Below are 25,996 nucleotides of genomic sequence, written 5' to 3' on the forward strand. Positions count from 1 at the left end.
GTAAGGTCAATAGTAATATCCTTTCCTTCATTCTTGATTTTACCAATTTGAGTCTTCTTTTTTACTGGTCAGTCTACCTAAGGTTTGTCAATTTGTTGATCTTCTCAGAAGAATAATCTTTTGGTTTCATTGATTTTCTCTTGTTTTCATATTCCATATTTGACTAATTTCTAATCTTTTTTATGTCCCTCCTTTCCGGTTGCTTTGGGTTTAGTTTGCTCTTCTTTTTATGTATCTTAAGGTGGAAGATTGGGTTACTGATTTCAAATGTTTCTTGCTTTTTTAATTTCAGCAATTACAGTTATAAATTTCTCACTAAGCACTGCTTTAGCTTCATTCTGTAAGTTTTAGTATGTAGTGTCTTCATTTTCTCTTATCGAAAAAAAAAATTTTTTTTTTTTTAAACCTCAAGACAAGGTCTCACTCGGACACCCAGGCTGCAGTGCAGAGGAGTGATCATAGCTTACTGCAGCTTCTAACTTCTGAGCTCAAGAGATTTTCCTGAGTAGCTAGGATTACAGGTGTGTGCCTCCATGCCTGGCTAAAATTATTTTTTTGTGGACACGGGGTCTCACTTTGTTGCCCAGGCTGTCAAGTATTTTTTGATTTCTCTTATTTCGTCTTTGACACGTTGGATATTTAGGAGTACATTGTTTCATATGGTTGTGAATACCCCAAATTTCTTTTTGTTATTGATTTCTCTTCTCATTCCATTGTGGAGAAGCAACATAATTTTTATGATTTTAATGTTTTAAAATTAATTAAGTTCTTAAAAAATGGGCTGGCATATGATCTACCCTAGAGAATGTTCCATCTGTATAAGTATCCTGCAATTGCTATTTCGAGTTCTAAACATGTCTATTATGTCTAGGTGGTTTATTGTGTTGTTCGGGTTTTCTATTTCCTTCTTGAATCTTTTTGCATTATTGAGAATGGGATATTATTGCTGAATTGTCTATTTCTTCCTCCATTTCTTTCAGTTTTTGCTTTATATATTTTGGATCTATGTTGTTAGGTACGTCCATGTTAGGCTCTATGTTGTTAGGCCCTCAATCTCTGTAGGTTCTGCATCCACAGATTCAACCAACCATGATCAAAAATATTCAGAAATATAACAATACAACAAAAGAAAATAATGCAAAGAAAAAAACCGTTTAACAACTATTTATATACCATTTGCATTGTATTAAGTATCAGAAGTAATACAGAGATGACAAAGTATACTAGGGGATGTATATAAGTTATATGCAAATATTATCTCATTTAATATAACAAACTTGAACATCTGAAGTTTTTTTCTATCCGTGGCATGTCCTGGAACCAATTCCCTGCAGATAATGAGGGATGATGACATATATTTACAATTGTTATATCTTCATGGATTGGCCTTTTTTTTTTTTTAACATTATGAAGTGTCCTTTTAAATCTCTACTAGCATTTAAAAATATCTATTTTGTCTGCTATTAGCATAACCACTCAGCTTTCTTGTGATTGCTGTTTCCATAGTTTATCTTTCTAATCATTTTTCCCTTTAATCTATTTATATCTTTGACAGTCTATCTTTTGTAAACAGCATATAGTGAGATCTCCCCCAGTCTGACAATCTCTGCCTTTTGATTAAAATGTTTAATCCATTCACATTTATTGTTATTAACATAATGTCTGCAATTTTACTTTTTGGTTTTCTATATATCCCATATCTTTTTTGTTTCTCTAGTTAGTCTTCCTTTACTCCTTTTTTGTTAACTGAATATCTTCTAGTGTAACATTTTAATTCCTTTAATACTTTCTCACTTTATTTTTATTTTTTATTTCTTAGTTATTTTCTTAGCGGTTGCTCTGCAACTTGCCAAACAATGTTAACTTATATATAAACAGCTTTGGATTTATACTAACTTCTGGTTATACATAGAAATATTAATTCTATGTAGCTCTATTCTCTTCCCCTTTTGTGCTATTATTGTAATACACAGTACAACTACATATGTTGAAAACCTAACAATACATTACTACAACTTTATATAATTTTGTCTTTCAAAGAAGCTGAGAGAAGATAGAAGGGCAAATACATAATTGTAGTTTGTTATATTAGCCTTCCTACTTACCATTTTTCTGTTTTCTTTTTTCCCAGTGAATTCAAGCTACAATCTGATTCCAACCCCCGTTCCATCCCCACCCCTGGTGTTTTGTTTCGGTGTTTTCTGTTTTGTTTTGTTTTTTCTTTTGTTTTTTTGAGACAGAGTCTCACTCTGTCACCCAGGCTGGAGAACAGTGGCACAAACTCGGCTCACTGCAACCTCCGCCTCCTGGGTTCAAGTGATTCTTGTGCCTCAGTCTTCTGAGTAGCTGGGACTACAGGAGCATGCCACCACGCCTGGTTAATTTTTGTATTTTTAGTAGAGACAGGGTTTCGCCATGTTGGCCAGGCTGCTCTCAAACTGCTGGCCTCAAGTGATCTGCCTCCCACAGCCTCCCAAAGTGTTGGGATTACCAGCATGAGCCACTATACCCAGCCTGTTTTTATAGCTGTTTTTTTCTTTATTTAATAACTTGGCTTGACTATTTTAGTAAAGTATTTTATCTGCAGTGTGAAGCCTCCAATGTTGCTCCTCAGAGAGCAGAGCCCTAGGCATTTGAACAATGGTTCTAGCAGGGCTCTCTTTGCACTTTCTTTCCCTGATCTGTTAGGCTGTCTGCCTCTTGCTGGTATTACACCAGCTGTTATGACCCACTAATTGCTGGCTGGTCGCTCTACTGTTTTCAATAATGCTCTGGAGCATAAACTACTCCATGGTCTAGCCCAATAAATTCAGGCCCATTTGCAAGAGTAGCTTTTTAGGACAGTGTTTAAAGTTTGTTCTGACCCCAGGAGGACCCTTCTTAGTTGTCCACATACAACAGAGTTAAGCTTGTTGCTCTAACAGAGCTACCGGCTTACTCTTCAATTGCTTACCACCAAAATTTCCTTTGTTGTTGTTTTTTTTTTCTTTTTCCAAAAGTACCCTTAGTTTTAGGTCAGGTGTGGTGACTCATGCATGAAATCTTAGCACTTGAAAAGGCCGAGGTAGGAGGATAGCTTGAGGCCAGGAGTTTGAGAGAAACCCAGGCAACATAGCCAGACCTCATCTCTAGAAGAAAAATAAAAATAAAAATAGCCAGGCATGTAGTTCCAGTTACTCAGGAGGCTGAGCCAGGAGGATCACTTGAGCCCAGGAGGTTGAGGCTGCAGTGAACCATGACTGTCCTACTGCACTCCAGCCTGGGCAACAGAGCGAAACCCTGTCTCAAGATGATGATGATGATGATAATAATAATAATAATAATAATAATAATAATAATAATGAAGAAAGAACTAGATGGGGCTATGTGAACTCCCTTATATTTGCATAGGAATTTTACAGTCAGCTTGCCAATCTCTACAAAAAAGTCTGCTTGGATTTTTATTTGGACAATTTTGCATCCATAGTTCAACTTAGGAGAACTGACATTTTTTAAATATTGCATTTTCCAACCCATAAATATGGTGTATCTCCAATAATCAGGTTTTCTTTCATTTCTCTTAGCAACACATTATAATCTACAGAAAGAATCCTGCTTCTGGACTACATTTTGATCTCTGATTTTGCATATCCTTAGAGAGGAATATTTTTATCTTTAGAAAGGAAGACTGATGCAGTAGTTAAGCACATCTTTGGTGTCAGAAAGTCCAAAAATCTTAGCTATACCTTGTATCAATTGTGTGATTTTGAGCAAGATGCTTAATCTCTCTGAATCTAAATCTGTGTTTTAAAAGAATATATCTTCCTAAGGTTTGTTCATTTTATTCAACAGATATGTGAGCTCTTATCACGTATCAGCCACTCTTCTAGGCACTGCACACACAGCTTTGAACAAAACAGACAAAAATCTCCAACCTAGTGAAGCTTGCATTCCAGTGAGGCTCCTAGTGAGGCTTATATTCCATTCAGGAAAAAAAAAAAGTAAGTAAATCAGATATTATTAATAAGTTGCAAGGTCACGATTACCATGGAAAAAGTAGCATAGATACAAAGGTCTAGGGAGTGCCAGGGTAGAGATGAGGATTGTGTTTCAATAAGGATGGTTAGTGTAGGCCTCAGTGAGGTGACTTTTGAGCAATGACTTTAAAAGGGCAAGAACATGAGCTAAGCACATATTTGAGGAAAGACTGTTCCAAGCAGAAGTAACATCCAGTACAAAGATCCTGAGGCAGAGCAGGCCTGGTGTATTTAAAGGTTAGAAAGGAGATCAAGTGGCTAGACCAGAGTGAATGAGGGAAGAGCAGCAGGAGAGTCAAGGTCACAGAAGTAAGTGAATTAGGGGGGTTGGGCAGATTACAGGGCTTATGGACCTGTACTGGAGCTGCTGTGCACATCATCTACTGCACAACATATTGTGATCTATGTAACAGTTGCCCTTGCGGCTGTGCAGTACAGAGGTCCTGGCCATCATCTTTTACTGTGAATGAAATGGGAAGACTCTGCAGAGTTCTGAGTAGGACAGTAGTGTGATATGACTTTCATTTTAATAGGAGCAATGACTCTGGCTACTGTATTGAGAATAGAAAGGGTAGAAGTAGGGAGATGACTTGCAATAATAAATAAGGTAATAAGGTAAGAGATGACTGGCTAGGAGGAAGTGACAACAGTAGTAGTGATAAGGACCCAGCATAACTGAGCAACTAAAGAGATGGAGTGAGTGTTACCTGAGATGAGTGAGGATGGGGGAAGAACAGGTTTGGAAGGGGCTATCCAGAGTTCACTGCTGGATATGAAGAATGAAGAGTGCCTGACTAATAATACAAGCTAAATAAATGGTGGTCATCACCACCATCATCATCATCTTAAATTATACATTCTAAGACTGGTAAGAGGCTCAAGAGAGCACTACTGGAACATCAGGAGGGGAAGATCAATTTCTTGTGGCCAGTTGTAGAGCATTACGAGTAGCTTCTGTGAACCATCATGAAAGTGCTTCATGCTAATTCCTTGAAATTATGTAAACTGTTTGGGTATATGTAGGCCTACATGCATTCTTCTGAAAAAGAGAATCCACAGCTTTTATGAGATTTGCCAAGGAGTTGTTAGCCAAAAATTTAAGGAACATCACTTTAAAGACAGCATTACAAATTTGAATGGAAAAGTCCCTATCAAGTTTATTTACAAACAAACAAGCAAGTGTTGACAGCACATGGGAAACCTCTGAGAACAGGTGCCATAGCTCTGCCCTGAGAGCCCACACCACCAACTTGATCACGCCCAGCATGCCCACCAGTGCCACACTCCCTCACGGTGTTTGGATTAGTTCTCCCTGAATTTTACTCCTGCTTGGCATAACTATCCTAGAGATTATTTATATTCACATTTGGACCAGTGGGGTTCAGAGCTTAAGAAAAGTGAGACGGAGCAAGGGATTTTCATTTTCAACAAGAGCTCTGACTACTGAGAATGTGCTAAAACTGCATCTCTGATGTCTTTACGCCTCTTTATTTATCAAGAGCTCTATCAGCTCTGTTAGGGTAGGGCTTGGGCTTGCCCCTGAAAGTAAAAACAACTTAGCCAGGCAGCAAAACAACAAATAAGACAAAATATGTAAAAGACTATCAGGGATATTGTTAAATTTGAGTTGAATTTTAAAATTGTTATTCTCTCAAAAGGAATGTGGCGGATTCTGGGCTAGAGTGAGCAGTGGCATCAAAGTGGTCAGTGATATCGTGACAACCCAGATCCTCACTGATGTCTGAAAGGAGGAGTCTTCTCAGCTTTACAGCCTAAGGAAAACCTCCAGACCTTTTAAACCCCCAGCTCCTTTTTAACTGGGCATAAATTACATTTCCTCATATAAAATGCATATTAAATAGCTCAGGTTGAATAAAGCACTTGAAAACTGTCTACTGCTAGAATTTATGGTCCAATCTACCTGGTGGACTCTTGATCCATGCCAACTTATCTACCCTGAATAACTTTTCTGCCAAAATTATGATCCATTAGATTTCTGAATATTCCTTCTCAAGTCTCTGCCATTTCTTCCACAACAAATTGTAAGCTTCAGCATTCTTGTAATTTTTAAAGCCAATGTTGTTTTTCTTCTCTTTATTATAAGAAAACTATCAGAAAATAGCATGAGATTGCTCAGTTTTTACTGATACTCCTTCAGCTTTTTGCCTCTGTGGACATACAATGAAAATGGGCTAAGTGGTATTGTTCATATGCACTCCTGGTTACCGATGCTTGTATGGAAGTAGCGTAATAACCCCAGATAGTCAGGGGAAGTGGGAAAGGGCTCCCGACAGACAAGAATCCGGATGTAAAACAAGGACTGGGGTGGCCCTCCCTAAAAATTTGTATCTGAACACAGCCCACTGCCTCTGAGATGAGACAAAGAGTAACAATAGCAACTACAGATTTTGGGCACTTCTTTCATGCCTGTTCTAGTTAGGTATGATGAATGTGATCCCAATAAATAATGCTACGAAGTAGGTACAATTAAAATAATCGTATAATCCCCAGAGAAAATAGCTATCTCCAGAGAAAAGTAAAACTGAGAGTGGTTAGGTAAATTTTCCAGAGCTGCACACCTTATGAAGGGGGAGAGGAAGGATGATGAACGCGTCTGACTCTGAAGACAGGGCGCTTAGACGTTGTCTTAGAACTGCTCTTTTTCCCTTTCCAACTTGGCCTTCCCGCTGCTTATGAGGAGCAGCCTCATCAGGCAGTCGGACTTGCTAATTTTTGTCAGAAAAACTGTCTTAAGATCAACTATTCTTTGGAAGACAACTTCCAAATATTTAAATGACTTAGAACCAATAATTCTATATATCTCATAATTTTGCTGTCTTACATGCTTTTTCTGGTTAAATTTTGGAGGGCTCATCTGAATGTCACAGTAATCTAAAGCAGACATTCTATGTCTACTGAGGTTTTTTTTTTTTTTTTTTTTTTTGAGACGGAGTCTAGCTCTGTCGCCCAAGCTGGAGTGCAGTGGCGCGATCTCGGCTCACTGCAAGCTCCGCCTCCTGGGTTTACGCCATTCTCCTGCCTCAGCCTCCCGAGTAGCTGGGACTACAGGTGCCCGCCATCTCGCCCGGCTGGTTTTTTTTTTTGTATTTTTTAGTAGAGACGGGGTTTCACCGTGTAGACCAGGATGATCTCGATCTCCTGACCTCATGATCCACCCGTCTCGGCCTCCCAAAGTGCTGGGATTACATTTTAATGGCTGCAGTAAACAATGAGTTTAAACCTTTTTTTAGACTGCCAAACTAAAATTATCGCTCGTAGATTTTATAGCACAGAACTTAAGGACAGCAATTTACATCTTGTAGTAGTGAACCCTGGGTTGTTTTCTCGAAAAAAGTACTGTACCTTGAATGTAGGAGTATCTACAACCTTGCAAAAAGTTCCTTAATTTTTCCTAAGAGGTTATCATTTTAACCCACCTGCCTGTTAAGGCAGAGGATCTGAATTTGGCAACACAGAAGAGCTACGTTCATGGTTCTTGCCAGAGATTAGAACCTCAAAGTATCTGCAAAATATCATTAAATGTTCAGCTGTTAGAAATAATACATATAAAAGACAATGCATATGATCAATACATCTCTCTTGACACGTTATATTATGGCTTTGGGCCAAGAGCAGCAGAAAGCTATAAACACAGATTATACTGTTTTGGAAAAATTATATTCTCCCCTCATGTTCCACAGGTTTACATTATGAAGCTTGAAGAGTGGCATGAAACTTCTCATTATCTTTAGTCTAGGAAGTACATAGTGGCTCCTAAATGAAGCCCTATTGAAGATTCTTTTTCTAAGGGCTTTTTTATAAAAAAAACTTACCTTGGCACAATTTTTTGTTGTTGTTGTTGTTTGTTTGTTTTTTTGTTTGTTTGTTTTTTGTTTTTGAGACAGGGTCTCATTCTCTTGCCTAGGCTAGAGTGCAGTGGCACTATCACGGCTCACTGCAGCCTTGACTTCCTGGGCTCAAATGATCCTCCTGCCTCAGCCTCCCAAGTAGCTGAGACTATAGGTGCAAAATTTTGTACTTTTAGTAGAGACAGGGTTTCACCATGTTAGCCTGGCTGGTCTCAAACTCCTGACCTCAGGTGATCTGCCTCCTTGGCCTCCCAAAGTACTGAGATTATAGGAGTGAGCCACCACGCCCGGCCTAGATTTTTTTTTTTTTTTTTTTGAGATAGGGTCTTGCTCTGTTGCCCAGGCTGGACTGCAGTGTGAACCCTGGGCTGTTTTCACAAAAAAAAAAAAAAAAAAAAAAAAAAAAACAAACAAACAAACAAAAAAAACACTATACCTTGAATGTAGTACAAAATGTTGGCACAATTCCAAAACTGCAAGAAGAGTACAAAGAATCCCTATATACTCATTATGAAAATTCACTAATTGTTTACATTTTGTTTCATTTGCTTTAGCATTCTGTTTTCATATATGTGCATATTTTTCCTGAACCTACTGAGAATACATTGGAGATATCGTGCTCCTCTACTCCTAAACTTTTCAGCATACATTTCCTAAGAACAAGGACATTTCTGCATATAACCACAGTATAATTGTAAATATCAGAGCCATTAACCACGATAGAAATACCATTTCCTAAACTACACTCCCTATTCAAATTTTGCCATTTACCCCAATAGTGCTCTTTGTGGCTACTTTTTTCAAGTTCAGTTTCTAGTTCAAGTTCATACAAAGAATTAGAAATCGTATCTCTTTAGTCTGGAATCCGTGGTCTTTCTTTCTTGATATCTTTGAAGAGCACAGACCTGATATTTTGTGGACTAACTCTGAATCTGTGTTTTATCCTATGTTTTGTCATGATGCAGGTTATGCATTCTTGGAAGGAATAGCAATAAAATGATGTTACCCTCACTACGACATCTCAGGAAGCAGAGATGTTAGTTTACCCAACATTGGTGTTAACTTTGATCACATCATTAATGTGCAGTCACTAAAGTGAAGTTTGTCACATTTCTCCACTATGAAGTTACTATGTTTCCCTTTGTAATTAAATGGTAAATTGTAGGGAGAGGAATTGAGACTATGTAAAAATCTCCTCCTCCTCATGTCACCCACTCATTTTAGCATCAAGTGATGATTTTCCAACTCCATCATTCCTCTATGTTAGTTGGCATTCTCCCATAAGGAAGAGCTTTCCCTTCGCCCCCAATTTATTGCACTTTCTTCTTTCTAGCATAACAAGATGTTCTAGTTTCATCTTGTACTTTTCAAGGCTTTATTTTAATATCACCACCACTCATGGATCACTATCCGCCAGGGGTGATACGACACACTTTACATAGATCATTCCATTTAAGCCAATCAACTCCAGGTAAATGGGATAGCAAAGTATCAGAGAGATTAGGCGACTTGCCTAGGATCCTGCAGCTAGGATATACTGAAATCCAGAAACCCAGAGTTGAACCAAGTTAGTACTTAAGTAAACTAGAGAAAAATACATGTTCACAGAGGAGTAGATTATTTGGCTTGGCTGGTGCACAGGTATCAGAGCACAGTAGTGGGAGACTGGGAGGGAAAGACAAGCTGAGGCTGGAGTCAGAGAGCCTTACTATGGACTTTAGAATACATCCTCTTCAAGTAAATAGAAGTCACTGCGAGACTTCAAGCAGTGGAGTGACCCAATCAGGGCTACGTCATAAGAAGACTAATTAAATATTACTGAAAAAATGGACTGGAAAGGATTGAAAGGGGTCAAAAAATAGACATTAGCACTATTTCTAATTTTCTGATAATAAAAATAATGCTGCTTCTCCTGATAAAACAAAGAAGGCAACACATGTGGCTAAGCTGTGTATAGCAATGAAGTCACATGGCCCCTCCACATAACGGCGATGTAGCCTTGGGCACCTTTTTTTATTCCCTGAGCCTCAGATACCTTATCTATAAAAGATGATAATCTATTTCTTCAAGGGTTGCTTTCAAAGACTGAATAAAATAATATATAAAAAAAGGCCAAGAGTAGTGTCTGATACCAAATAAGTACTACAAAACCTAAATATTACAATAAAAATATTTGCCACCTTCATCTAAAATGCCTTTATGATTGTGTGCACAGAAGTGTAGGATTTTCTGGCCCACAGACAACTTTAGTTTGTACTGACATTCTCATTCTAATAATAGTGCCACAAGAAACAACCTTGTACATATTTTTTATCTACTTGGGCAGGGATAAATTGGTAGGATGGATTCCTAAAATTGGATTGCTGAGGCTGCACGTGGTGGCTCACACCTATAATCACAGCACTTTGGGAAACTGAGATGGGAGGATCACTTGAGCCCAGGAGTTCGCAACCAGCCTAGGCAACACAGTGAGGCTTCGACTCTGCAAAATATAGAAAAAAATTAGCCAGGAGTGGTGGTGTGCACCTATAATCCCAGCTACTTGGGAGGCTGAGGCAGGAGGATCATTTGAGCCCAGGAAGTCAAGGCTGCAGTGAGCCATGATAGTGCCACTGTACTCCAGCCTGGGCAAGAGAGTGAGACCCTGTCTCAAAAAAAAAAAAACCAAAACAAACAAACAAACAAAAACTTGGATTGTCAAGTCACAACAAACATACATATTAAATTTTGATAACTGCTGCCAATTTTTGGTAAGTACCTCCTCAAAAAGGCTGAAGTCATTTATATTACCCACCAACAGTGAGTAAATCTCTCTTAAAAAGTTCTCGTATTGGCCGGGCGCTGTGGCTCACGCCTGTAATCACAGCACTTTGTGAGGTGGGCAGATCACGAGGTCAGGTCGAGACCAGCCTGGCCAACATGGTGAAACCCCGTCTCTACTAAAAATACAAAAATGAGCTGGGCGTGGTGCCGGGCGCCTGTAATCCCGGGAGGCTGAGGCAGGAGAATCGCTTGAACCGGGAGGCGGAGATTGCAGTGAGCCAAGATTGCACCACAGCACTCCAGCCTGGGCAACAGAGTGAGACTCTGTTTTAAAAAAAAAAAAAAAAAAAAAAAGTTCTCATATCAAATACCTTTAATTTTTGCCAATCTGATATGCATTTCCAAGATACAGAGTATTTTAAGCTGCAGAAGAAAGGAGAAAGGAGGAAAACTTGAGAGCTTGCAGCAACTGGACCTGATCATCTCAGACACTCGGAAGACAGTAATGGGATTGTGGGTTTGAGAAGTAATAAGAGGCTGGGAAAGTTCACACGCAGTTCACGAGAGGGGGTAAAATGCTTGCTAACCTTCTGTGAAGCTCTGCTGAGATTGACAGCATGAGTTTCATGCCAGACCCAGGTGACACATTTTGTTGACACACGAGGAAAGTTTAGCAATCTAGTACTGGGAAGACAAGTTCAGAGAATAATCAAAGTTGACTGCAATGTCAGGCAAGGAAGAAAGTGAAGAGGGTAAGCAATGCCAGTGTGCCAGCCAAGGCAGATACCAGGGTAGTAAGGGTACAGATGGAACCCAAAGGAAGTAGGAGAATAGGAAAGGCTCAAAAGAAAGTAGGGCTCAAAGGGGATTTAAAAAATGTTTGGGAAGTATGAGAAAGGAAAACGATGGAAGATTACGGTTAAAGACTCTGAGGTCTTGGAGGTACAACTGGTTTCACTGATAAGGCCTAATGTGCAGCTACACTTGTAAATGAAGCAAAAGAAGTGAAAGAGGTTTGGCATGGTATTGAACTGGTTATCAATACTGGTACTAAAGTTGTAGAAAGTGATGGGAGGAAACTGGAGGAAAGGGAAACTAAGTCTGATGAATGTCACTGGAAATGCAGGTATTCCTGGGAGTCAATTAGCTACAGAATTGAGGGAAGTGGCTTAGAAAAGCTCTTTCAAAAACAAGACTATTGAGAAATGATTTTTTAAAATGATGTTTAACTATCATCGTGTTGTTGAGTACAGGAAGATGGTCTTCTGTGACAGTGGCTGCTAAAGAAGCAACATCCTCCAAAAACAGAAGGTTTTACTTTAGAGAAAAGGATAAATAAAGCATTTCAGGAGTTTATGCACACAGTTACTCATAGAATACTAACCCTTTCTGTTAGTAGAGGAAGATGAAGAGGAGATGTTTGAGTAGGGGGAAGAACACAAAATTCCTAAAGACATAAAAAATATCTCCAAAGCTTCTAAAATAGTAGGCACATATAAAATTCAGCTTTAGAGAGTACAGTGTACCAACGGAGTCACACCTCTTTATTTACATATTGTACATTTTATTCTAAAAGCTAATTTACATGTATTCTGCCAGAAAGTCAAGTTGGGATCTGGCACCGAAGAGGCAGACTAAAGTCCAAGGACAATTTTCTCTCTGCCAGGCACAGGGTCTAGCACTATCGAATACAAGGCACTAATACTAGTTGCAAGGAATGAATAAACACGTAATACTGCAGTAACTAACTGCTGTAGCCAAATGGGTATTAGGGTAGATTCTTCCCCTCAAGTTTCAGCATTAATAAAGAGTACAGAGAAACAGAAAAGAAGGGAGAAAGCAAAAGGGAACTGGTAATAACAGTAAGAAGATCTTTCTTGATGGGCACGTCTCAAGCTATGAGCTCTTCCAAGAGATAAATTCAGGACAGGTCTTCAGACTTATTCTGTTTACAACTGAAGAACAAAAGAAGACCATCAATAGTCCATCTTTATGACAATAATTAAAAATAAATAGGTAGGGCTAACTCTAATACATGTTCTCAGAAGCTGTCAGGCAAATTTCATTAATGTGACTCTTCCAAAAAACATTTATCATCCCACTGAAATTGATTTACAGTCCATACAATGGAATACCTTATATGATCCTTATGCCAATGATTTGTTTCTTGATTAAAAGAAATTTCTTCGTCATGTAAATTATTATATCTTAATTCTTTCGTATTTCTTAAATGATCTTCTTTATATGTAGGATGACTAATATTCTATAACTACAAAATATTAATATAAATAATTCTAACTTCCACATAAGATTGTCATGAGGATTAAATGAGCTACTGAGGATTATGGGGCAGGCATACAGTAAGCATTTGTTAAATAATTACTAATAGCTCCTATTATTATTTACAGGCATCAATTACAATTTATAGACTTGAAAAATACTGTCAAGCTTCATTATAATTACCTAAATATAAAAATCAAATTTATTGTGCCCTTACATACTCAATGTGGTCATAATTTTAAGACTTATGAATGTTTAACATATATTTCCATAAAGTACTACCAGGGTCTAATTACTCAGTATTAAGCTAAAGAGAGATTTTCTTATGTAACTGATATTTCAGGCAATCCTAAGTTTTAAAATTGCAGCGATATCTGGTTTTTATTCAAGTGCAATTAACTTGCTTTTAAAGATTTTTATGTGCTGGTATTTGGAATGCCAGATGAAGCACTCTGATACTGTGTCTCTAAGAAGCATAAAAATAACACAGAAATCACACAAATAATGTGAAAATTCAAAAACATAAAATTTCTCCCATTTTAAAACACACTACCATCCTCCCTAAATCCCACGTGTCCCATCTTGTGTCTCTTCTTTATTTTACTGCCAAACTTCTTTAAAGCGTGGTCTACATGGCTGACGCTCCTTACCCACTGTTCCCTTCATATTGCTGCTATAGCAAGTTACCACAGACTTAGTGGTATAAACAATATGAATTTATTATTTTATAATTTTGTACATTCGAAGTCTGACATGGACATCACTGGACTAAAATCAAGGTGTCAGCAGGACTGCATTTCTTCTGGGGCTCCAGGGAAAAATCTGTTTCCTGGCCTTTTCTAGCTTCTAGATTCAGGCCACCCACATTCCTTGGCTTCTGGCCCCTTCCCTCATTCTAAAAGGCAGCTATGGCAGCTGAGTCACTTCTCACATCACATCACCTGACCTTCTCTGTAGACACATCTCCCTCTCACCCTCCTCTCTCCTCCCTCCCTCCCTCTTCCTATTGTGTAAGGACCCTCGGGGTTACATTGGCCCCACCCAGATAATTCAGAATAATCTCCCAAGTTTTGGTCAGCTGATTAGTGATCTTAATTTCATCTGTAATCTTAATTCTTCTTTACCATGTAGCTCAACATATTGACAGGTCCTGGGGGATTAGAATGTGGGTATCTCTGGGAGGCCATTATTCTGTCTACTACAGCCTCTATTCATTCCTTAACATACTACAGTACAACTTCCACCTCCATAGTAACATCATAACCTAAAGTTAAAAATAACCTCATTACTAGAGTCAATGAATACTTTTCAGTCCTCATATTACTTAACTTTTTGCCCTTTGAAAACCACAGAAAAGAGTATTTTAAGGGCAGCAAAGTGCACAAGAACTGCCTCTATGGATCAGTCCAAATTGAGCCCCTCAAAAATGTTTATGTTAACCCACTGATTTTTGGGGTAGTTATGCAGAAAAAGACAACTGACATATTAGTAACTTGTAGATCATGCTTGTAACTTAGTGACTCGTTCAGGATCACACAGTTAATAACCAAAACAATCTTTTTATTTTAGCAGAATGACAGCCCCTTTAATTTAGGTCACACATCTATCATGATATTAGGAAAACAATTGATATTTCGTTTCAGTGACACATAATTTATGCAGATATTTAACAGTAACAAGTATATTTCACTTTGTTATTATGAAATAACAATACTTCCTCCTTGGATTCATAAAAGCAAGCCGTGTGTGTGTGTGTGTGTGTGTGTGTGTGTGTGTGTACATATAGTACTCTGTATGTATATGGAAAGGTAGATAGAGAATGAGGAGACAAAAATAGCCTTTAAACCAGTAAATTTGTTTCTTAAAACAGTAAATTAATTCTGAGAATTTGAACTGAAGATCTCTACAGCATTTCCAAGATTCTTAAGCAACTCATGTCATTCTGACAATTAATACCTTATGGGATTAATGTGAGGGTAAAACAGCACCTGCTCTCAATCAAAATTCTGACTTTCTAAGTACATACTGGTGCACAGTTTCAAGCTGCTCGTCTTTGCACATCTAATTTGACTTAATGTTGAACCCATAAATCTCTCCATTGTTCCGCAGTTCATACACTTTTATTAGCAGATAAGAAAGTGAAATTCATGGAGACATTGGGTTACATAAGCTTTAAAGTATTACTAAAAACTACAGCCTAAATAGCCCATTTTCCATTGAAGATGCAAAAGGATAACCACAGAAAGGGCTAGCAAGCTTATTTTAAGGCTATGTCTTGCTCGTGCAATTGCATGGAAGTCAGCTTGTAGGAGGGGAAGTCGCAGAGTTAACAGAAATCCTACATCTCCTGCTTTCAAGGAAAGATTCTGTTCTGCTTTCACTCTCCAAACACCCAAACACCCAAACACCTACTTATTTCCAGTAATACTCTGGCTGACCTCTAGACATCTAAGCTTTCTATTTCAAATTCTCCTACTTAGAATTTCTCTCTCTCATATTTCTTCTTATGGTGGCACCTTCCAAAGAGCTATTATTAATTCCCACATGCCCCTTATGATTCAGACCACTTCTCTCTTTTTTTTTCTCTCTCTCTGCACTGTTACTTGGTCTTCTTTTTATTTTTTTTTCCGACAAATTTTCCTCTTCCTTCAGATATGCTTCACTTCCATGAACTCCCATACCTTCTGTTCTCATTTCTACCTACTCTTTCTCCTCTGGTAGAGGAGAAATCTCTTCTGATAGCTCTCTTTTCTTATCTTCTATCTAAAATACAGTCTTAACATGACATGCCACACAAACCTGAAAGTCATTTCTTTTTAATGTCATGCCAAAGCTATCTCAGTTTATTTTTTGTTTGATTTTAGCTCAACATTCTAATAGCACACTCTATAAATGCATTCCAGCTTATCAAAATCATTACAAAGTTCTGACTAAGAACATCAATCTTGTGAATTAGTCATATTTAGTTCAAAGCAAGGAAGTACTTTCAGTTACTGTCTGTTTTGTCATACTAGTGACTGTAATATATCATGAACCACTCTGTTACCATCTCAGCAAGCATCCTCACGCTTACAATTATTGAGATGAAACCAATACTCAAAAGTGAAACTTTAATTTTTAAATACCTATTAACTCCATTGAAAGGATGACTCATGATCACAGAACTGTCTACAAGGTTGGGATGGCATTCATTACTGGGAATGATCATTGGCATTACCTTTACAAACACTTTTGTGATTTGCTTATTTAATGTCTTGTGAATTCTACTGATTAATTTAACAATTTATTACATAGATTAGCTGGTGTTTTAACAAAATCACCACTAACAGAAACCAGAGAGCATCAAAAGAAAAATTATTTTTTACAGATTATTTGCCACATAGAATTCCCTCCCAGTGTTAGTTGACATAAATACAAGTTTTAAGAGGCAGAGAATAGATAAAAATATTTTTATATCTCTTGTTGTAACCATGCACAGGTACAGAAAAAGTTGTAAAAGGAGACATGATCTCTACATTACAAGATTTGGGAAAAGCAAAAGAAATATAAAGGGAAAAATCCATCAAATCCAGTATCATTAGCTATAAATCAGAGCCTTAAAAGATACTAATGTTGTAGAATTTTTTAAAAATCTAGTCCACCACCATTTTTATAAATAAAATTTTACTGGAACTTGGCCAGGCGTGGTGGCTCATGCCTGTAATCCCCAGCACTTTGGGAGGCTGAGGCAAGCAGATCACCGATGTCAGGAGTTCAAGACCAGCCTGGCCACCATGGTGAAACCCTGTCTATACTAAAAATACAAAAATTAGCCGGGTGTGGTGGCGCACACCTGTAAACCCAGCTACTTGGGAGGCTGAGGCAGGAGAATCACTTGAACCTGGAAGGCAGAGGCTGCAGTGAACCAAGATCACTGCACTGCACTCCAGCCTGGGCGACGGCGACCTCCATCTCAAGAAACCAACAAACAAACAAAATGTATCGGACCCCTGCCATGTCTATTTGTTTACTACTGCCTATGGTCAAAGAGACCTTAAGACTTGCAAAGCCTAAAATATTTACCATCTAGCCCTTCACTGGTCAAAGTCCTAATGCCCGATTTAGAAGATGGCAGATACAATATAAATGAGATCCAGCTACTCAGGAGGCAATTACAAGTAAATACAGCATGTGATTGTAGGAAACAATCACATATACTCAGTTCAAGTAGAAATGCTAGTCTATCCTGTATCTGGCTACTAAAAGCAAAATGTCACAGGTAAGCAAATGGCAAGATAATACTAACATTGTAATAATCTTATCATTTGGAGAAGCCTGTGCAAACATGGCAAATTTTAACCCAATGGAACAAACCCCATCAAGAAGTCTACAGTGAGCCATGAATACTAGTACGTGCATGATGGCAGCCTAGACATGAATCTCCACATCTGCTCCTAAAACACCTTTAAAAACACCAAGAAAAGCTGTAAATCTCCATGACCTACTCCTTCAGCAAAACTGAGAGGAAGAAAACCCATATACACCAAACAACATGCTGCAGGGCAGGCTAAGAAGGAACAGGCCAAGACATGAGCAATGTGGGAAGGTAGGAAAATGTAGTAAGATAGCAGGATATAAAACTAATACATAAAGTAATAGCTTTCAGCTAGAAGGTATGGTGGAAGAGAAGATAGAATTTACGAAAGCAACAGATTGCAGAATATCTAAGATTCAGTAAAGAAATGTGGCTAGGAAGTACATGCTAAAACACACCTGAAGGTCTTCGAAGGATTCCAACATGAGCAGACATACCATGTTCTTGAATAGGAATAACCAATATCATAAAAATGTCAAGTCTCCCTAAATTAATTTTTTAATTTACAGCAATTCCAGTGAAAATACCTTAAGTTTTTTTTTCCCCAAAACCAGACAATACGATTTTAAAGTTCATGCCGAAAAAATAAACCAAAAGGAAGAGTCCTCCAAAAAGCTCTGAAAAATAAAGGCAATGGAAGATCAGGGCAGGTAAGGTTAGAGGGCAACTAACCTTACCAAGAATAAAAATACACTGTAAAACCTTGATAAATTAAAACATTACAGTACTGGCACATGACTTAACACACCAAACAGAAAAAAATCAAATAGACCCAAACATGTATGAGAATTTCATAGAGGAAAAAGGAAGCACCTCAAATCAATGTAAAATGGACTTTTAACTAAACAGTGTTGGGAAAATTAGCTATTTGAAAAAGATTAAGTTGGATCCTTATTTCATGTCATACTCCATCCACATGGATCCAAGTTCTCTATGCAAAAAATAAAACCATGCAAGTACTGGAAGAACACATAAGTGAATTCCTTTATAAACTCAATAGAGGAGCAGAGAAGGTCTTTTGAGTATGACTCAAGATCACAAGCCATAAAAATAATTTTTTTTTTTTTTTTTGAACAGAACAATAAACACCTTTATTACACGGGTGAAGACAAAACGAGGATTTATTTGCTTTTCCGGGCCTTGATTTTCCTAAGATAGAACTCCAACTCTTTGCCCTCTAGCACATAGCCATCTGCTCGGCCACACTGTCCCGGCCTGGAAGCAATGCATGCTGGAAGACAGTAGGTGATCCTTAGCACCATGACAAAGTGGCCCCACCCAAACCTCTCCACCCCCTTAAGAATCTCTGTGGGTTCAGGTATCCTGGGGGCAAGCACGAAGCCAGCTGTCTCCTCAGACACACTTTATCATCACTTACTGTCAGTAGCAGAACTGGACAGTTTTCATCACTGAGCATAAAAATAATTTTTAAAATAAGTTCTACTATACATAAATTTGTGCACGGTAAAAGCATCATAACCAAACTCAAAAAAAAAAAAAAATACGTGGGAAACAGGGGAAAGTATTTACAACACATACCAGAAATAATTACTTTACGAGCGCCTAGAAATTGAGGGGAAAAAAGAGGCAAAGGGTACAAATAGATAATTCTCAGAAAAAATACATATGGCTTTTTAGGCATGTGAAAAGATGTTCGGCCTCATTCAGTGAAGAAAAAAAGAAAATGACCTCTACAATGAGACACTACTACTCACCTATGAGATAGGCAGATACCCAGAAGTTTGAGAATACATTCTGTGGAGAAACAGGCGCTCTCAATGCTGGTGGGAATGTAAAATGGTACAACTTCTATGGAAGTGTATTTGGCAAAATTAGAGATGGCAAAAACGGATGGGTATGGTGGCTCACGCCTGTCATCCCAGTACTTTCGGAGACTGAGGCAGGCAGATCACTTGAGGTCAGGACTTGGAGACCAGCCTAGCTAACATGGTGAAACCCCATCTCTACTAAAAAAAAATACAAAAATTAGCCAGGTGTGGTGGCGTGCACCTGTAGTCCTAGCTACTTGGGAGGCTGAGGCAGAAGAATCGCTTGAACCCGAGAGGTGGAGGTTGCAGTGATCTGAGATCAACATCACTGCACTCCAGCTAGGCAACAGAGCGAGACTCCATCTCAAAAAAAAAAAAGGAGAAATAGTGAAAACACAGACCCAGCAATCTCCCTTCATCAAGCCTACAGGTTTTTTCCCCCACATAAGTAGCAAATGACATATGTGCAAGTTATAACCTGAAGCATCCTCATAAGAAACAATAACCCAAGGATCCCTTCACAGGGAACCAGTTAAGTACACAGTGGAATGGAACGAAGGACTATGCAGGAATAAAAAAAAAAAAAATAACAAGGAAGATCTTTATGAATTATATGGTGTTCATATGTTATATTACACTACAACCACATGTTATATTATGTTAAAACCAGTATCGGGCTGGGCGTGGTGGTTCATGCCTGTAATCCCAGCACTTTGGGAGGCCAAAGCGGGCGGATCACCTGAGGTTAGGAGTTCAAGACTAACACGGTGAAACCCCGTCTCTACTAAAAATATAAAAATTAGCCAGGCGTGGTGGCAGGTGCCTGTAATCCCAGTTACTTGGGAGGCTGAGGCATGAGAATAACTTGAACCCAGGAGGTGGAGGTTGCAATGGGCCAAGATTGTTCCACTGCACTACAGTCAAAGTGACAAGAGTGAGACTCCATCTCAAAACAAAAACAAAAACAAAAAAACACAGCGTCCAAACACCACACAGAGTATTTTCACTTCTAGGAGAAAAAATATAACCTTATGATGAAGGGATCAGGCTGTCACTATGTAATCTAATCTTAGAATCACTAATTGGGAACAGTCGGATAATAGGTTTCTCCTAACGTGATATAACATGAAATATATAACATCATTTATGGTGTATTCCAGCTCAAAACGTTTAAGTTTAACCTACTGAGCCTTTAGATCTAGCTTCCCAATTACTACTAGAATTCAGCAGAGGCAGGAATAAGTTAAAAGATACTACAAGAACACAACCAAGTGGCATTCCTGGATTGGACAAACAGCTGTAAAGCATAATTATGTTACAATTAGTAAAATATGAAAATGGACTTGTATGACAAACGGCCATGAATTCTTTCTAGTTCCCCTCTTTAAGATGTGAAGTCTATTTCCGCATCCCATGAATCCAGGCTGGTCTTATGTTGAGAGAGAGGCTATGTGAGTTCCAGTGTCTAGGCTCAGGAGGCCCTGCAGCCTCCATTTTTGCCTTCTTGGCAGTAGTTGCTCGCTGACCTGATACTACCATGCTATGAAAAAGCTGATCTACTGTACTGAAGGATGAGAAGCCATACGGAGGAGAAAAGAGGTGGCCCAGCCAACAGCTAGCACCAATTACCAGATATGAGAATGAAACCATATTGGACCTCACAGCTCAGCTAACTCCATCTGAACACCTGGTGAGTGTGCCCAGGTTAACCATCAGAGAACTGTTCAGCCAATCCATGGGATCATGAGAAAATAAATCATTGTTTAAGCTATGAAATTTTAGGTGGTTTGTTATACAGCAATAAATAACTTGTACAACTGGCTTTTAAATGAAAATTTATTAGCTGGGAAAGGTAGACATCATTAACTGAAAGACCTGCTTACAAATCATATATAGGACAAACTCATTTTGATAAAACACACACACAGACATATAGACAAAAAGACCTAGAAGAATATATACTGATAATAGAGGAGTATATAATAAGATACATGCTGGGTAGTGAAAATGTTTTTATTGTCTTACTTTTGCTGTCCTGTATCTTCTGTATGCATATATACTGCTTTTGCAGTAATAAAACTTTAAGAAAACATATAGTTTTTTAAAAAGGTTTATAGTATTTACTTAGTCATCAGACAAACTGTCAGCAAGGTCCCTGAAGAGCTAGACATGTAAGTTCTTGCTAATACCTCACAAAAAGCTGGATAAAGTCAATCAATAAACCTTTTGGGGCTGTTACAGGCTGAACTGTATCTTCCCAAAATTCATTATGTTGAAGTCCTAGCCTCCAGTACCTTAGAATGTGACTGTAAATGGAGTTAAAATGAGGCGCCTAGGGTGGAACCCAAAGCAACCTGACTGGTATCCTTACAGGAAGAAGAAATTTGGGCTCAAAAAGAGATACCAGGGCACACATGCATAGGGGAACAACATGTGAAGAGGTGATAAGACAGTGGCGATCTGCAAGCCAAGGGAAGACGCCGTGGGAGAAACTAACACTAGTGGCACACTGATCTTGGACTTCCAGCCTCCAGCACTATGAGAAAATAAATGTCTATTGTTTAAGCCACTCAGCTGTAGCAAACTAATACAGGGACCAAGTGTATGGCACGGTGTTTGGGAAACCGTGCATTAGAGCACTGCAAACAAATAACTGAACCATAAAAACAGTTTATAGTCCTCTTCTAAATTCCTGAAAAGTTTCATCTTTAAAAGTCAACTGCTGTAATAGGCCCAAAGAATGTGTAAAAAAAATTAATGTGAACAGAAGATAGAAGGGCATGGTTTCTAAATGCAACGCCTCACTCACTGTGGAATGAATATGTTGTCTGGTTCACGTTCCACTTTTGAGTTAGCGTAAGAAATGGGTTTTCTTGTTTTGTTTTGGATTTGTTTATTTAGGGCCAATGACAAAGACCAAAAGTAATGGAGAGCCAACAATGAAAAAGCAACATGATTAAGGACTACTGTTTTCTAGTCAAATACAAAATATTTCACTCATATCTATCTACTTCTAAATTTAAAATGTTTTATAAAAATTATAACTTTAAATAATTTTAAAATGCATATTGAGTATAGTTAACAGAACAGAAAAAAAAAAAAAAATAAGAGAGGAGAGAGACAGAAAGGGCAGGGGCAGGATAGCACGTAATGGTGCAGAGTCCAAGAACCTGTTTTCTTAACAGCTTCTGACTCATGTGTCTAACCTTAGACACATGATTTAACTTTTATGAGTTTATTGTCAAGGAAGAAACTTGAAAAGATAATCAATTCTCAAACAGTCCTCATGGACTTCCTAAGGCTTTCCTGGACATTAATCTAGGGTAAAGAATAGAAATAAACTGGTAGGACCTGGTACCCTTAGGCCCAGATAAAAGCAGAGCTACTCCTTTCCATTTGTTTTCCACTTGAATTTCTGTTTGTTCATTTGAGGGAAGGGTCCTGCACTAAAAATGTTTGAAACCGCTGCATTAGAATGCTCTGTCACCTACAACAGTCTTATTGTTCATGTGGGTAGATACTGAAGACATATCTACGAAAAAAATCAATAACATAGCAGATACACACAGGAGGCAGAATGAAGGGTCAAATGATATTGACTCATTGGAACAACAGGCAAATGGTAACATTAATGAGGACTCTAAGAGGAGAGAAGAGAGTGTGTCCTACATGAATAAAGATTTAGAATTGTTAATTGATGGTAAGCATTGCAAAATGAGCATGAAGTGTAACAACATGGCTCAAAAGGTGAATGCAATCTTAGGTATCATTAATAAAAATATAATTTCTAAACTAAAATCATTCAATAAAATGGCCAAATGTATATTTAAAAAAACGGTTTGTATTACCAATAATTAAAGAATACAGGCAGCAATTTAGGGAAACAGAAGACAGACATTGGAATAAGTCAGACTTGAGCTCCAATCTTCAAGCACACACAAGATATGTAACTTCAAGACATACAGCTTCCAGAATGTTGACATCACTAATGAGGGGATCCTGCAGTGTCTTTGTGAGGGTCAGTAATATTATGGAATACACCTAGTGTAACAGCTGGCATACTGCAGGCACTTAAGAAATAGCTAATGCTTGCAAAGCACTATGTGAAATTCCAGCTCATTTAATCCTTACCATAATTCTAGACGAAAGTGATATCACGTACATGCAAATTAACACAAGCACAGGACCAAAATGGTCACAGATGAAATCTTTAACAATGGTAGAATACTAGAAGCACTGCCATTTCTCTAGTGGGAACAGAAAACGGTGCAACTTTTCTCCAAAGCAATCTGGTAATGTGTGCTGAGGACTTTTCCAAAGATCATATATAAAGGTCCAGTTCTATTTGAGAAAGAAATGGATTCAGAAAGTGCCTAGGGTGGAAATGAGAGTGTAAAGGCTGACTGATTAGTAGCTAATCAAGTTTTTCACCAGAAATGCAAAGCATCTGTAGGAACAGAAGTATTTTCTTTCTTTTTTATTTTCCCCCATTACTGGTTTCCACGAACATCCCCTTGTCAGCCTAAACCTGTTCATTCTGAGAACTTCTAAAGCAGAAATTGGCCCACTTCACCAATCAGTTCCTCACATTTGAATGGAAGCATACTGCCCAGGGAGGTAGATACCCCTAGCAATTCAAATATTTCTTAACATTAATAAAGGAAGGGCTGGGATTGGCAGTTCAACACCTGTGATCCCAGCACTTTGGGAGGCCAAGGCAGGCAGACCACTTGAGTTCTGGAGTTCGAGAGCAGGCTGGCCAATATGGTGAAACCCCATCTCTACTTAAAATATAAAAATTAGCTGGGCATGGTGGTGCATGCCTGTAGTCCCAGCTACTCAGGAGGCTGAGGCAGGAGAATTGCCTGAACCTGGGAGGCGGAGGTTGCAATGAGCTGAGATTGCACCACTGTACTCCAGCCCAGGTGACAGAGCTAGACTCTGTCTCAAAAAAAAAAAAAAAAAAAGAAAAAGAAAAGAAAAGAAAGAAAAAAAAAAAGACTAAGAAAAGAGTGTGGAATACAAGTATGTAAATTCTTTCATAATGGGAGGCCTCAAATCCAGAGTAATGCATGATATTCCAGGAGATGCCACCACAAAGAATGAGAATCAAAAATTTCACTTCTTCTAAGTCCATAGTATCTTGCCCTTCGAGAACATTATAACTTAAGACCCAAAGAAAAATGCTTTCATAAAAAGTCTGATAACAACTGACACTTACCTAAAATGAGATGAAGTTTGGTTTCTGTCTGGAAAGCATAATGTAATGTCACCAAAAACGGCGACTGCCTAATGTGCTCCAGGACTTGTCGTTCTGTCCTTGTATGCTCTGTGGTTTTGGCCTTTTGAACTATTGTTGCCTTTTTCAAAACTTTCATGGCATACAGCTTTCCAGTATCATGACCGCTTATTTTACGAACTAGAAATACTTTTCCATAAGCTGAAAATGAAAAGAAAAAAACAAAAAGAATTAAAATGCTACACAGGCAAAATGGTAATTTAGTAGAACTAAATTTATTTAATGCACAAAAAAAATACTCTTTAAAGGAAAAAGCATCCTTGGTACCAGTTCAAACAGTTCTTTGATAGATTTCTTGAATTTTAACCAAATATATTTCTAGGTCTAACCCTCAATGTTTACATATCTAGCCACTGCTGACAAAATTATGCTTTTACTCTTTTACTGTTATTCTCTCCTCAATATTTTTAGCTGTAGGAAACTAGCTGTTATTATGGTCAACTAACCACAATCCAATTCTGGAACAACCAGGACATTTTAGACATCAGATAAAACTTCTAGGTATATATATATATATATATATTTGTTACTGATGTAGATAAATGAAGGCAGTTCTTAATAAGAATTTCATATATATATATACACACACACACATATATATAAATCAAATGCCTCAATTATTCCTCTATACTTACTAAAAAGCCTAAAGCAACATAAGCTGACATTACATGAACAAAAGAGGTCTTCAGACTTAAAACGTAAGAAGATCCTAAACTGCATACAATACAGACAGAAGCCCTTTTGTATCTCTGGGCAATAATCTACAGCTTACTAGGTCAACCTCGCCACACTTTTCAGAAGGACTCTGTTGGGCACAATCCTATGTGTGGTGCCCCTCCTCCAGGTGGAGGAATTGGGGTCGTGTGGGCACTGTGCCTGTGGGCAGAGCACGTTCTCTGCATTTATTTTCTTAGAGAAGTGGGCTAGGGCAGGAAGAAGTGGAAGAGGGAGGAAGAAGGGAAGGTAAAAAAACAAAAACACTTTCGGAATGAAAAGGTGAGTCCCCTACTTCATCCCTGCAAGGTATCAATTCACTACAGTTAATCTGTTTTAAAAGGCAAATGCTTTCTGAGATGTTTAAGTCCAGTCTCTCTTAAATGCTTTAATCAGACTATTATTGAGTTAGTTTGAATTCGGGCCCAGATCAGTGTTCACACTCTACGGTATTTACCACCTAATTCTATTGTAATCCACCCACTAGAAGAAGGGAGCTTTAAGGGAAGGCTCTTGTACTCCGTATGTTATTCAGTTTTGTACTTTGGAAAGTGGATTAGTAACAACACACAATGTGCAAGAGATCAGTGAAAGACTAATAATCCTGAGAAGGAGCGCCAACATTTATTAAGGACTTGCCGATGCCAGGCTCTGCACTAAACATATTGATTCACTTAATCCTCACAACAGCCAGTGAAGCTGGTGCTTTTAGCAATTCTACTTCACGCGTGAGGAAATGTGTTCAGAATAGTTACAGAACTGGCCCAAAGACTGTGCCAAGAAGCAGCAGAACTGATTCAAATGCAAGAAGTGTGACTCCACGGACCACACTCTGAACCATAAATGAACAAAAAAGTGATTCCTCACAAGTGCAAGTAATCAGACATTCTGGATCTTAATATAACCAGTACTGTAAACATACTGAATACATT

General features: G+C 38.2%; 1 protein-coding gene and 1 non-coding gene across 3 annotated transcripts in view; both read right to left on the minus strand.

Moving 5' to 3' along the window:
• RPS6KA5 (ribosomal protein S6 kinase A5) overlaps positions 1 to 25,996 on the minus strand; it is a 201,529-nt gene that overhangs the window by 91,441 nt on the left and 84,092 nt on the right. For both annotated transcript variants that reach the window (XM_030929948.1, XM_030929949.1), the window contains exon 3: positions 24,273 to 24,491. In XM_030929948.1, the coding sequence (XP_030785808.1) occupies positions 24,273 to 24,491 (219 nt within the window). The remainder of the gene's footprint in view (positions 1 to 24,272; positions 24,492 to 25,996) is intronic.
• On the minus strand, positions 18,631 to 18,697 carry LOC115897998. Its single transcript, XR_004057765.1, has one exon. It is a non-coding gene; the product is annotated as a small nucleolar RNA SNORD38 (small nucleolar RNA).

This window comes from Rhinopithecus roxellana, chromosome 5 (genome assembly GCF_007565055.1).
Source record: "Rhinopithecus roxellana isolate Shanxi Qingling chromosome 5, ASM756505v1, whole genome shotgun sequence".
NCBI classification, from domain to species: domain Eukaryota; kingdom Metazoa; phylum Chordata; class Mammalia; order Primates; family Cercopithecidae; genus Rhinopithecus; species Rhinopithecus roxellana.